This window comes from Pteropus medius, unplaced genomic scaffold (assembly GCF_902729225.1).
Source record: "Pteropus medius unplaced genomic scaffold, Ma_sr-lr_union100, whole genome shotgun sequence".
NCBI classification, from domain to species: Eukaryota; Metazoa; Chordata; class Mammalia; order Chiroptera; family Pteropodidae; genus Pteropus; species Pteropus medius.
The window spans coordinates 501835-515381 of record NW_024347793.1 but is presented as its reverse complement, the minus strand read 5'-3'; the positions used below and the strand labels follow the sequence as shown (position 1 = coordinate 515381).

At 57.6% G+C, this 13547-nt stretch overlaps 2 protein-coding genes across 4 annotated transcripts; one reads left to right on the top strand and one right to left on the bottom strand.

Annotated features, from left to right (window-relative positions):
* Positions 1 to 135: 135 nt before the first annotated feature.
* TMIGD2 (transmembrane and immunoglobulin domain containing 2) lies at positions 136 to 6048 on the top strand. The gene is given in 5 exon segments (XM_039878549.1): positions 136 to 181; positions 1798 to 2157; positions 5018 to 5059; positions 5144 to 5245; positions 5555 to 6048. Coding segments are annotated over 5 exon segments (876 nt in total). The 3' UTR covers positions 5881 to 6048.
* A 615-nt stretch (positions 6049 to 6663) lies between these two features.
* On the bottom strand, positions 6664 to 13449 carry SHD (Src homology 2 domain containing transforming protein D). Of its 3 annotated transcripts, none has more exons than XM_039878377.1 (7): positions 13007 to 13449; positions 11743 to 12456; positions 10748 to 10853; positions 10481 to 10669; positions 9367 to 9490; positions 8150 to 8269; positions 6664 to 7069 (listed from the first exon to the last, which is right to left on the bottom strand). In XM_039878377.1, the coding sequence occupies exons 2-7, from the start codon at positions 12019 to 12021 to the stop codon at positions 6850 to 6852; spliced, it is 1038 nt and encodes a 345-aa protein (XP_039734311.1). In that variant the 5' UTR covers positions 12022 to 12456; positions 13007 to 13449; the 3' UTR covers positions 6664 to 6849. The 3 variants fall into 3 exon arrangements, with proteins under 3 accessions (XP_039734311.1, XP_039734312.1, XP_039734310.1); XM_039878378.1 differs by having other exon boundaries at positions 13079 to 13449; XM_039878376.1 differs by lacking the exon at positions 13007 to 13449 and having other exon boundaries at positions 11743 to 12607.
* Between the last annotated feature and the right edge of the window lie 98 nt (positions 13450 to 13547).

Sequence of the window (13547 nt, the reverse complement as noted above, 5' to 3'; positions counted from 1 at the left end):
GACGTCTGCATCTGGCCAGGATGTCACATTCACCTTGTGGCTGGGGCGGAGATTGTGGCAGGAAGTCTGTCAAGTGGGAGAGGAAGAGGGGGCGGCGGAGCACCGGTGGGGCGAGGGGCGCCTCAGTCGCCAGGAATGGGGTCCTTGGTCACAGTGCTGGTCATCTTGTGGCAGTTCTGGGGTGAGTATTTGGGCCTCCCTCCCCTCTGCACCCCCTCCTGCTGTCCATCACTCCAGCTGCCTGTGCTCCCACTCAGCCACTCTGCACCTCAATCTCTGCCCCGCCAACTGCGGCCTGTCTCTCCCCGGTACTCAGGACCTTGGGAGGGCCGATGGAGTGCATCTAAGATCCTCAGAGGGGCCCCCAGGAAAGAAGTCGACCCGTGACCGACATACCAGCCTCGCTGAGCTGGCCCCGCTGGCCTCTCTCATCTCCACCCGCCTCTACGTTCCCCCTCTCCCTGTCGGTCGGCCTGCTGGCTTTGTCTTTCTTTATTTTCCCCACAACACGCTGAGCTTGATTCCACCTCTGGGCCTTTGCACATGCTGTTCCCTCTGCCTGAAACACTCTTCCCTAGAACTCTTCTCTCTAGCATCAGCCCCAGTGACGTCTCAAATGCCGGGAGCTTAACACAAACTCACCCCTTCTGGGGGATCTAGCAGGCGCCAGAAGCAGACTCTTCCTACTAGGCCTCCGTCCCTTCCCCTCCCCTCCGAGTCCCAAATCTTGGTCAAAGCCACTCACACATTCCCTCAGGCTAAAACCTCGGGAACCGTCACCATCCCTCTTCTCTCTTTTCCAGTTCAATTTTCCTTGCAACTCCCTCGAAATCCATTCAGACTCTGACCCCTTCTCTCCAGGATCCAGTCCCCATTACTGCTCGCTGGGACCATTGTCTCCTGGCTGTCCCCAAACCCCCTACCCCATAATCCATCCTCACCATGCAGCCGGGATGATCTCTTTAAAACTCAGACTGGACCGCGTTTCCCCCAGCTCTGCCGATTGATGTCCCATCGCACTTAGATTAAAAAGCAAGTTGCCCTTTCCCCATCTCCGCCTCTCCACCCCACTGAACCCCACCCCTGTGGCCCGCCTGGCCTTGTATGAGCCATCTCTCGCCGACCTATCTGACCCCACTTCCTCCCTCTCCCCTCCCTGTGATGTCTCTGCTCCAGCCACAAGGCCTCCTCGCTGCTCCTCCAACTCACCAAGTCCGGCCGCAGGGCATTTTCATGGCTGTTTTCTCTGCCATGAATACCCTTCCTCCACATCTTCCTTACTTACCAGGACTGGCTACTTTTTACCATTCAGATCCTTGCTGGAATGCCACCTCCCCCAGGAGGACTTCCCTGACCACCCTCAATAAGTAGATTCTCTCTCACCTCATCTTTATCCTCTGTTGCCACTCGCCATTCCTTTCCTCCACCACGATTCCCATTTCACGACTTCCTGTGTCTCTCTTTGTCCCCGGTCAGCGACATGAGGGCGGGGATTTTTGTCTGTCTCGGCCACCTCTGTGTCTGTGTCCAAGGTGTCCAGAACAGGGCACACGCCAGGCAACATTTGTGTGGCTGAGAGCTGGATGTGTCATAAAGTTCGTCTTGAAATTTCACAAACGCTGAGTTATACCCACTTCACAGGAAAGGCCATTGAGTCTCAGCGAGGAGAAGTGACCACGCAGACAGCAAGGTTTTAATCTCTTGCTGCCTTACTCCTGTGGGCTCATTCAGGGAATGAGACACACACACACACACACACGAACACTGAGAGACCTCACTCATCTCTTCCATCCCCAGCCCTGCAAAGAGCCACAGGCCTGAGCGTGCACCAGGAACCTAAGCTGCTACAGGTGAAGCAGGACAGCCAGGTGACCTTGACCTGTCAGGTGGTACTGTCTCAGGCCTGCGAGCAGCTCCGCGTCGAGTGGACCAAGGACAGTGTCACCTTGTGCCCGCCACACATCACCAATGGCACCCTCAGCCTGGGGGTCTGTGGGCCCCAGGGACGGCTCTCCTGGCAGCCGCCTGGCAATCTCACCCTGCAGCTGGACCACGTGAGTCTTAACGACAGCGGGAACTATGTGTGCTGGGCAACCATGGAGATTCCTGAGCTGGCGGAAGCCAAGGGCAACGGAACACAGCTCTTGGTGGAGGCAGGTATGAGAGCAAATGGGAAGAGGCAGGGACTTGGAACTTCTAGACAACTGAGAATCTAGAATCTCAAACACCTAGAAATATGAACTCTAAATTCCCGTGAGATTCTTGGCTACAGAAATCTTGCAGACACAAGAACATCAGATTCTAGATCACAGAACCAAAGGCGTGCTGGGACTTATAATTCTAGACCAGAGCCCCAGCAGACTTTTCCTGTAAAGGGCCACATAGCAAATATTTTCTATTTTGTGGACCAGAGGTCTCTGTTGCAACAACTCTGCTCTGGCCTCATACTGCGAAAGCTTCTGTAGAGGGCAGTAGGTGAATGGATGAGACCGGATTCCAATAAAACTTTATTTAAAGAAACAGGCAGTAGGCCAAATTCGATATACAGGCTGTGGTTTTGCTGAGTCCTATTGCAAAATATCACAATCATAAAGACTCTTGAGGACATATAATTCTGGAGTTTTGATTAAACACATTTCCAGAATCTTTTCTAAAAAATGTGTTTCTAAAGTGTTTCCTACATACGGAGAAATACACAGCTCAACGGATGTCTTAGTCCGTCCAGGTTGGTATCACAAAATACGGCAGGCTGGATGGTTTATAAACAACAGAAATTTATTTCTCATAATCCTGGAGGCTGGAAGTCCAAGGTCTAAGTACCAGCGTGGTCGCGTCCTGGTCAGAGTCCACCTCCTGGTCCACAGATGGCATCTTCTCAGTGTGTCCCCATATGGCGGAAGGGGCAGGGAGCTCTCTGGGGTCTCTTTTCGTGACCCCACCCACGAAAGCTCCACTCTCATGACCTAATCGCCCCCCAAAGGCCCCCACCTCCTCATACCATCACTTTTCCGGCTTTGGATCAACACATGCATTGCGGGGCGGCGGGGGAGGGGACATATTCAGACCATAGTGATGGATCTGCACAGCCCGAGCTCACCTATAAACCCAGAACAGGGCACACGCCAGGCAACATTTGTGTGGCTGAGAGCTGGATGTGTCATAAAGAAAAAAACATCTCCAGCTTCCTAGCTACACCCTCACGCACCCCCAGCACACACACAATGCTGAATCCCAGCAGCATAGATTCATTTTGCCTGGTTTCCTATTTTATTTAAATGGAATCATATTTTCTCTTTTGTGTCTGACTTCTCTCGCTGCATGCGATGTCCAGAAGGCTCCTCCATAGAGGTGCCTGTAACAGAGGTTTGTTCTTTTTCCTCGCTGTGTAGTATTCCACCGTGTGACTCCACCTCTATTTAGGAATCCGATTTCCTATCCGTAGACACTGGGGCAGCTTCTGGGTTTTAGATGTTGTGCACAAGGCTTCAGTGAACAATCTAGAATGTGCCTCTTGGTCAACGTATGTACGCATTTCTATCGTTCCTAGGGTCATTCTAGAATCTTGAACCCCAAAATAGAATCTTTCAGTTCTAGAATCCGAGGGCCATCAAATTCTTGGCTCTTGGAACTGTGACATATATTCTCATGGGACTATCACTCCTTTGACGGCGAACATCGGTTTTTGAGGAGCAAAGAAAATCTTATTCTTTCTGTGTATAAAGTATCGCTATGCATATCGTCCATAAACAGATTTACAGCATATCTGTGATATTAAAACTTCATGAGATAACAGATTAAGATTTTAAAAACTCTCCTTAGGGCGGTGACACCGAATAAAGGTTGAGAAACAGTGAAATAGAGAAATGAATGATTCTAGAACCTTAGAACTACAGTCTCTCAAACACTTTAAATACAGATCCTTAGAATTTTGCAATCTCGGGGTAAGAGCAGAGAATTCTAGAATCCAGAGTTAAAAGCCATTGACTCTCAAAGCCAGAAGGAACTTTCCAGATCAGCTAAGCCTCAGCATACAGACAACAAAGCTGAGGCCCAGAGAGGGTCGAGACACGTCCAGTGACACGCGGGAGCCAGTGATGCAGCCCGCCTTCCCTTCAGCCCGCATCACGCGCTTTCCCCGCTCCGCACGACTTCTCCTTGTGGGCCAGACCTTGAGCAGGGGCGGGAGACCCAAACCGACCCAAACAGGGCTCCTGCTGTCCCAGTGGTTTCCGATGACCTTGGGCACGTGCCCAGCCCCTGTCAGGCAGGATGGAACATCATCCTGGCTCCCAGGCCGAGAGGTACCCATTCCTCTCCAGCTGGCAGAACCCACCCACTTTCCCCTTCCAGGGCAGTGTGTTACAGCTGCGCCACCCACCCCCACCCCTCCAGTGACAAGGGGGCCAATTACCAATTAGCAGAGGCACCGGGCTGTGCGTTGCTGTTGGCTGGGAGGTGGGGAGCGTGGGTCCAGCTCTGCACAGCTGGCTTCCCCACTCCCCAGCAGCTGCCCTGCAGCCCCCCTTCTTCCCCCACCCCTGCCCTCGCCCCAGGATCGCTGCCAACTTTAGAACCTACAGGAGAAGGGGCTGGCGGTGCTGGGCTTCGGCTTAGTGGCAGCAGAAGGAGCGTTTGGCTGGGGGGTTCATGTCAATTACACCGTGTTTTCGCTCTGCCATTCCATTGCTGTGTGACCTTGGGCAAGTAACTTGACCCCTCATGAGCAGAGTGATGAAGGTCACGGTGAGGATAAGGGAGTTCTTGACCAGGGCGATGGAGTTTATGATAAAAAAGAAAATCTAAGTGGCAGTTATTGCACAATAACCCAGCAAGAGAAATGTTGGTCTCGTTTTTTCAGAAGAGGAAAGAAGTTCAGAGCAAGCACCTGCCTGGAACACACAGCATGGCGGGGCCAGGGACCCCGAGGTCCCACATGGGGCGGGGGATCTGACTCTGCAGGGCACAGGAGGCCGGACTCCAAGGCGAGCACCTCGTGATGTAGGTTTCTTCTCTGCAGGTGAGCCCCCATCCAACCGCAACCAGATCCTGGGCTCCCCAGGTGAGTCCCGTCCCCACGTCGCTCCTCCGGCCCGCCCCCGCCCCCCGTGCCCCGCCCCCTGTCAGATCGCCCACTTTTCCCCAGGACTCTTCTTCGCGCTGCTGGTGGCGGGGGGCGTGGCCGTGGCCGCTGTCGCACTGGGCACCTGGCTCTGGGGCCGCCGCCGCTGCCGGCACAAGGACACAGGTAAGGGCGCAGGTGGCCGCGCGGAGGGCGAATGGTGCGGAGGCGCCACCATCCTCTGGCGACCCCGCCCCCGCGTGGAGGAGGCGGGAACTGCCGCTGCTTGAGAAGGACCATCTGTGTTCCCATTTACCCCTTCCGCAGGGAGGGAGGGCGGGACTGGGAGGAGCCGGAGAAGGCCCATCGCTCCATCCTCGCTTTTTAGAAGCAGAGACGAGGCTCCCAGAGACGGGCTGGGAAGGAAGGGCTAGGTCTCATAAGTGACTGTGTCTCTTCTTGGCCTGTATCACGCTCCCCTCCCCAAACATACAGATAACCCTATCTACAGTAACGTCCTATACAAGCCCAGGGGACCCCCACGGAAGACTGAGGCATGGCCTGTGGAGGGGAAGGCGCTGGACATCCCCACGGTCAACCAGAAGCACCAGAGCTTCTATGCCGTCTCCTTCCCCCAGCCACCCATCCCCCAGCAGCGTCTGGCCCCCAAACCGTGCCCCAGTCCCAGGCCGGGTCGCCCCGTCTCCGCACTCAGAACCTCTCCTTACCCAGGCTCCTCTGGGTAGCCACGGCCAAGAGGGTTCCTTGAAGTGGGAAGAGGAGTCAGGACCCCAGAGATCCAGAGGGGAGTGGCTATGTAAAGATGTAACTGGGTCTAGGGGTGTCGGGGTGCCAGCAGCCGTCCCCAGACCCCGTCCTCATCGAGTACGCCTCCAGAATGCCCGATAAAGGTGTACAAAGAAAACAAACCCAGACTCCATGGCATTTGGGGGTGTTAAAAAGATTCGAGGGGTCATCTGGGGGTCCCAGACCCCCCAGGATGGCTAGAGAGACCCACCGTGGCAAGGGGGCTCTGGGACGACTCACCGGCTCCCCCGTTATCCGTGGAGGTACATGTCCAATTAGCAAAGAAGTGATGTCCCCAGCTTTCAAATTGTGCCCCGAACTGGAAGCCCCCCTCTCCAGCTAGTATCTCCTCCCAGACAGGCTCAGAGATGGGGATGAGGAGGAAGATTGGGGCTCCCCCGCCTTTATCAGCCTCCAGGGGCTCTTGCCTGACTGTCACCTTGAAGTGACACCAGCTGGGCCCGGCTCCCCTCCCCCACGACTGCCGTTTCCATGGGGACAGATGTCCTTCCAGCAGCCGCATCAGGCCTCGGCCGCCCGCCCCACGGGGAGGAGGGGGCTGGAGGGGGCGGGGCTGGCCTGAGAGCCTCGCCCCCTCGGATTCTCCATCTTTTTTATCTGCCGGTCTCCACTGTCTCTGGCTTTCTGAGTTGTGGTCCCTCCCTGCAAGCAATTCAGGCTCCAACCCCAGCTCTATCCCCAAAACGAGGAGCCAGGAAGACCCTGACCCTCAAGGGTCCATCATTCTCATCCTTCCCAGGAGCTGGGATCCTGGCCTCCCAGAAAGGACACTTGAAACACACAATAACTTATTTATTTTTCAGGCCAGAGGAGGGCTTCCAGACATAATCGTAAACCCCAGAACCCAGAATGGGACCAGGAGGGCGGCCCTGATGAAGACCAGGGCTGGAAGGGTAGGAGGTCTCTCCCTCTGGCCCCCTCGAGGGGACTCCTCTGGGGTGCTGACCAGTGGCTCTTAGCCCTCAGGGGGAAGGGCAAGGGGCAGGGGCTCCGGGGCAGGGGCTCTGTGTGACCACCGGGTACAGCAGGGCCAAGTGCTCAGCACCCTGCACGGGCAGCGGGCATGAGCTGTAGTGCAGCACCAGCTCGGGGACACTGGCGAAGGGGCCGCTGTGCTGACCCAGCACCAGCTGGTTCTCCCGGGTCCGTGTGAACTTCAGATGCAGGAAGCCCTGGCTGCTTCTGAGGGACGGCATCACACGGGGCCTTGAGCACCCCAGCCCCACGCATGTTCTCTGACCCTGAAGCTACCTCATGGCCCCTGGGAGCCAGGCGCCGGCGCCCCCAAATATTTCTGGTAAACAGCCATTTGGTGCCAAGGTGTCGGCTTATTCCATAGTGGCTTGTCCCCTACCAAGGCAGGCTGGAGGTCCTGCCAGGTGACGGTCCCTCCCCCGGAGCACGGGCCGCACTTTCTCCAAACCTCCTGAGCCTAGTGCTCCCTCGCCCCCAGCCTCCCCACTAGTTAACCTCCAATCTGGGGTCCCTTCCCTTTCTCTCCACCTCTGGTGGGTGCAGTGACAGAACCTGGGGATCATTTTATCAACATTATTAATCTGAATCGAGCACTTCCTGTTTCTGGGGCACCCTTCTCAACATTTTGTCACGTTTTTTTTTTTTTTTTTTCCATTTAATCATTGCAGTATTACCGCTAAGTGGATGTTATTATCCTCCCTTCACGGATGAGGCAACCAAGACCCAGAGAGGCTGAGTAATTTAGCCAAGGTCGCACAGCTAGAAAGTGGCGGAGGCAGGATTCGAACCTGCCTCCAAAGCCCTTGGTTTTGGCCTTTGAGGAATCTCACACTCAGATGCCTAGCAGAATCTTGGAAGTATTGCACAATCAGGCAAGCCTGGAATCTTAGAGAAGCACACGGAAACCGGGTTCTCAAACTCAAATGCCTGCAGGGCCACTCAGATTTCGGCCTCCGACAGACACAAATGGATATACTTTAACTTTTGGACGGGGGGAGTCCAAAAGGAAACTGACATCTGGTTCCCCATATCTACCGAGTCCTAGATCGTCTGTAAGGCTTCCAATCCACCTTCTTGCATACCTCCAGTGACAGGGAGTTCATTCTCAGTTGGAACCACGCTGATGGTCTCCCTGGAAGCCCCACCCACTGGTCCCATAAGGCCCACCCATCGGCCAGAAAGCCTGTCCACTGGCTGCTAGAGCCACGCCCCTTGGCTCCCACCGAAAGAAAGTATGAAGCATGCAGTCCTGTGACCCTCTGTCCCTCTAGGGGGCTGGGGTCTCACCTGAGGGACAGGGAGCAGTCTTGGGGGCTGGTCTCGCTGAGCCGCACGAGGTAGCTGCCTTCTTTGCAGAGCGACAGGAGGTTCTCAGCATCCGCCCGGCTCAGGGGGCCGTGAAACCACCTAGGGTGCGGGGGCAGATGCCTCAAGACGGGGGATTCCCCTTCAAACACACTCTGGGGTCTGGGGCAAGGGCTAGTGAACTCCAGGCTAATGAGAGAGAAGAATTCCCTCGGGTTTCTCAAGAGGAGCCTGGTTTTCCTAGGGAGGCAGCTGAGCCCCAGGTCAACGCGGAGCTGCACCCTCCAATTCAACCCGTACACCCGACCTTGACCTTAACAGCCTCCCTAGGCTGGATCCCCGGGCGTCCTCAGCCCCCTCTCCAATCCCCCAACTCGAATCGCTTGCGCGTCACGAGATTTGCCACATCCTGTATCCATCCGCATCCACCTGTACCAGTCTTAACTATTTTCCTTTAATGTGCTCAAAGAGGTAGCAATTGTGGCCAAGGTGTCAGAGACTGTGAGCAGCAGAGACTCGGTGGTTGTTTGTATTGAAAGAAAATTTGAAAGAGAATGAACTTCTCACCCCGGCCTTCAGTGTTAATTAGCCAGGTCTGTCTCGCCTACCTAAGAGGTTTGCGGATGACAGTGACAAACACACCCAGAGGGCTGGGCTCCGGGGGCTTAGGGAGTTCCTCGAGGAGCCCCTAGGCTGGAAGGACACAGAGAAGACCCAGACCCTTTCGGCTTGTGCGCCTCATCCCTGCCCAAAGTCAGCACCTGCTCAAAATTCTGCCCTTCCCAGTTTCATCCCAAGATTTCCTGGGGCTGAGAATAATTTGCCTCTGTTCTCAGGCTTGTAAACCCCGTCCAAGAGAAGAGAGGAGATCTCTTTTTGAGTTAGGTACCCCCTTGGGGGTTTTGAGCCCGAGGCTCGGAAAAGTTAAATTACTTGCCAAAACAGCCAGGAGATACAAAGCAGGAATTTGAACCCAGTATCTGATTCCAGAGGGAACTGTTTCCATCTGATTCTGCTTTGCACCTAGCTGGGTGTCTGACACAGCAGGCGCTGGCGCCGGATTAAGATTAGCTGAAGAAATAAGTAAAGTGAATAAATGGGTCAAAGGTCCTCCAGCCCCCCTAGTCCAGGAAATCTGCAGCTGGTGTGGGGCAGGGAGAGATTCGACCGGCTCTTCGGTGTTCCGTTTCCCCACTCACGGCTGTTTCTCGAGGGGCAAGGCCGGGCCCACACGCTCTGCGGCCTGGGGGCCCCTGGGCGGGGGTCTCCGGAGCTCCTTGGCTGAGCCTGGGGTCCTTTCCCACTCCGCACTGTCAAACTGCACTGGAAGGGGAGGGTTAGAGAGGAAAGGGTTAAGTCCAACCTGCCTAGGAGGGGCGGGGGCGATCCAGTGTACTCTCGGTAGGAAGATGGTGCCAATGGGGAGACCTATCAGAATCCAGAAGAGGAGGGGTTGGGTGTAAGGCTGGGGCAGGATTGGTACAGGACCACCCAACTGGCCTTCAGAAAAAGGGGGCGTGGCCACCCTCGAGTCTGGCGGCGTGGAAGGGCGGGGCAGTTCCACGAGTGACAAATCAGAGAGCAGGGGGCGTGGCTAGAGGGGTGTTGGAAGTTCCGTCCCAATCTGGGTCCGTCTTAGAACTGGAGCACCAACCCCAATGTACAGACCAGTAAACTGAGGCAATGAGCCCAAATCCCCCTCCCAGTCATACGACTTATGGAGGCAAAGTTGGATCCGCTCAACTCTTCCTGGTCCAAGTTATATTATCTCTTAAGGCTGAACTTACCAGTACCCCTTGGACAGAAGAAGAAGCAAGTCTGGGGACTTGCCCAAGCTCCCCCAAGTCTACCCGATGACAGCTACTAAGAAATGCTACTCTCTCCCCCAACTCCTATGTAATTGAGCATTTTCCGGCCCTCAAATTTCCAAGCACCCTACACGGTGGGTACTGTAATGGCCCCCATTTTACAGGCAAGGGAATGAGACTCGGGGAGATAAAGCGATTTTCCCAAGTAAGTGACACAAACCCAGGCCTAGTCTGACACCAAAGCCTTTCCCTGCACTATACTGAGCAGAACGAGTAGGTTCCATAGTACTCTAAAAAGGTGTTTCAGTTTCTAAGAAAGATGCAGTTTCTTCTGGAAAGAGGAACTCATGACTATCAGTCATCCACAGCTTAGTGAAAATCAATAAACTACCAAAGTGGCAGATGATTGGGGGTCTGCTTTGTAAGGTGAAGCAGGGGACGTGACCAGGGTAGGAAATAGAGGAATTCGGGCATTCCGAGGTCAAGGCCGGGGTCGGAGAAGCACCTGCAAAAGCCTTGGAGATGTGATCTTTCTTCCACTCCCAAGGCTGGTCATACTCATCCGCCGGCCGTTCGTCCTCCCTGGGCAGCCGGCTCTGTCGGGGCCTCTGCTCTGAAGAAGGCCGGTCTGCGGGGTCCTCTTCGTGCTCTTCGTAGGGAGTGTCGTACAGCTGCACTGCTCTGCACGGCAGTTCTGGGAGGCCAGAGAGACTGGTCAGCTCCCACTCCCACCCGGGACCCTGTCACCCTCCCCCAAGCCCTGCCCACTCACCACTCACGACCCGCTGGGCATCGTAGGGCTCCATGTAGCCGTCATCCGGATGTGGCGGAGGAGGCTGGGCATCAAAGGGGTCCGAGTACTCGGTGTCGACTTCTGCCTGGGGAGAGAGGAAAAGTGAGGGGCACAGGCTCAGGAGGACCAAGGCTGGCTCCGGGTAGCCTCGCTGGGCGATGGCACAGCCTCGGCCTGCCCTCTGGGGGCCATGTGACACGTCGCCTCCACGCAGTTCTGATTCACCTGACATAGACCCCCGCAATTTTAATGTTTATCAGCTGCCAGCCCTGTTCTAAATGCTTTACATGTGTTTACTTGTCATACCAACACACAGCAAGCACATTAACCCCAAGGCACAGAGAGGGCACGGGACTTGCTCAGGGTCACAGAGCCGGTAAGTAAGAGGCAGGTTTTGATCCCAGGCTGTCTGCTTCCCCAGATCCCTGCCTCCTCCTGCCTTTCTCTGTGCCATCACCCACCACCCCACACAGCCTCTCCTAACCCGGCCCCAGCCGTTCTCCGTCCCCATGGAGGGTTTGCGGGGATCCTCCAGGAGAGGATCACGGGGGCCAGGTCTGGATCTAGAGCCTTGCGACCTTGGGCAAGCCGCTTGGCTCCTCGTCTGTGAGCCTGTTTCCACTAATGGCAGAGACACGCAGGAGCAGCGGTGAGGAAGGTTAGTGCCCGGCAGGGGAGGGAATCCCTCAGGTCTGTTTTAGGACGAGTCCTCCAGAGTCCTCCAGCTGCCGAGAGGTGGAACAGAGCCAAGGACAGGGGACAAAGCAGGTAGGTGTGACTAGCACTGTGCACTGAAAAGGGACAGATATCAAACTTCTCGCCCAGCAGATGGAGGACTAGGGAGTATCTGGCTGGTGCCCTGGCCTGCCCCTGGGGTCACACATTTAAAACGCTCCCCAGAGTCCAGGGGCCCAGCCCTACCCTCTCGGCCCAGTCTCCTGGGACCACTCGGGCTGGGACACTTGGCCACTCACCTCTTCCCCTGCACTGCCCAGCAAGACCTTGGCTCTGGCCATCTCGGCTGCCTCCACCTTGATGAGCCGGTGTTTGGGAGAATCGTATTTGGCGTCGCCGGGGCCCGCGGGGTCTGGCTCTGGGCGGCTGTCGGTGTCCTCGTAGGGGTCCTCGAAGTCCAGGTTCTTCTGCTCCCGGTAGGCCCGCAGAATGTCGCTTTCCGTGTAGTCAGGGGTGGGCGGCTGCGGAGGGGGCCTCCGACCGCCAAAGCTCAGGTAGTCCCTCAGCCACTTGGCCATTTGGGCGCGAGTCACGCAAACCTGGCCACTGTCAAGGGGAGCCCCACATGCCCGCTCCCTGGCCCCGTTCGTTCCTTGGCAGAGCCCCCAGGGAGGAGGCAGAGGAGAAGGAGGAAGGTCAAGTGTGCCCCTTGGCGGAGCTCAGAAGAGGGTTAAAAGGAGAGAAAAAGGGGAGAGGAGGGAGGAGGCCCCAAAGCCCACCGGAGCCCGGCGCTGGAAGGATCGCGGGGGAAGGGGGCGCCCGGCAGGGCCCCCAACGCGGAGCCCGCGGTCGTCGGTCCGGGGCATCCGCGGAAGCGCGTGGAGTTTCTGCGGTCCCCAAGCGCCACTCGGTGCGGTCCCCAAGCTCCACTCGGCCGCCCACCGTCTCCGGGAGGCTCCGGGGTCCCTTCCTGGGGTCCCTTCCTGGGGTCCAGGGGTCGAGGAAAGCGCCGCCTGCGGACGCCCCCAGACCAGGCTCAGCCGCGACGCCTGGGTTCTCAGCGCAGCGGGCGGGCTCCCCAGGGGCGCAGCCGCCGCGCCCGAAGTTGGGCTCCGGGGACGCTGACCCCAACGCGGGGCATCCTTTGTGGCGGTCCCCTCTGCTCCGGGGGGAGCCCCAACCCCGCAGCCCCCAGCCCCGCCGCCTCGCTCCGGCCCCAGCCGCCGGCACAAAGGGAAATAAAAGCTCCCGCAAACCCCCTTCACGCTTTCGGAGACACTTCACCCGCCGGCGCCGGCGCGCGGCCGGGAGGTGGGACCGTGAGGAGGGGGCGCGCCGGCGGCCGCCCCAGCCGCTACCGCCCCGGGCCGCGTCCCGGGCAGCGGCGTCAGCCTCCTCCGCCGCCCCCTCCGCCGCTCCCCTTGCCGTCTCCCCGCCCCCTGCGCTCCCCTCCGAGGTGACTGAGACCTTCAGCTGCTCCGGGGAGGCGGGGGGCGGCCTCTGCCCACGGAGGGAGGCGGGACGCGGGGCTGGAGTCGCCGCGCGCGGCCGCTGGACACTGACCCGGAGGACCGAGGCTGGCAGGGGCGAGCGAGGCGCGCAGGAGCCGGGAGCCGGGAGCCGACAGGGGCTGACCTTGCTCAGGGGAGCGCGAGGCGCAGCGGCGGGCAGAGGAGAGGCAGGGACGGGGGAGCGGGCTGGGAAATGGGGGTTTGTTTGGACCTGACCGCGAGCTGAGGGAGAAATTGACCAGCAGAGGGGGTGAGAGTGACCACTGTTGAGGGCTGAAATCGAATCAGGACCTGGCGGCGAAACTGACCAGGAGATTGCGGGTGTGGAAATCGTCGCAGAGGTCACCAGCCAGAACCGATACTGACGCAGCCAAGCCAGGGAAGCGGGTCTGGCCTCCCCTCCCCAGGGGACTAACCGCAAGATGGGGGAAGGGGCTTGGGGCAGCTGGCCAGGGGAAGGGAGATGGTATCTGTGCCTGGCGCGTGTCCTCAGCATCTGTCCCTTTGTGACTTCTGGGGGTGGAGGCAGGGAGGGAGACAGAAATGAGAGGGGTCTCGCCTGGCCTGGCAGCCTATTAGCAGCCGCAGCTGTC

Excerpts from the sequence above, each read along its gene's own strand:
- SHD (XM_039878377.1), bottom strand. The coding sequence starts at position 12,021 with ATGGCCAAGTGGCTGAGGGACTACCTGAGCTTTGGCGGTCGGAGGCCC. Across the intron at positions 8,270-9,366 it reads TTGCCCCTCGAGAAACAGCC|GTGGTTTCACGGCCCCCTGA; the intron begins GTGAGTGGGGAA and ends CCCGCACCCTAG. Across the intron at positions 7,070-8,149 it reads GACTGCTCCCTGTCCCTCAG|AAGCAGCCAGGGCTTCCTGC; the intron begins GTGAGACCCCAG and ends GCCGTCCCTCAG.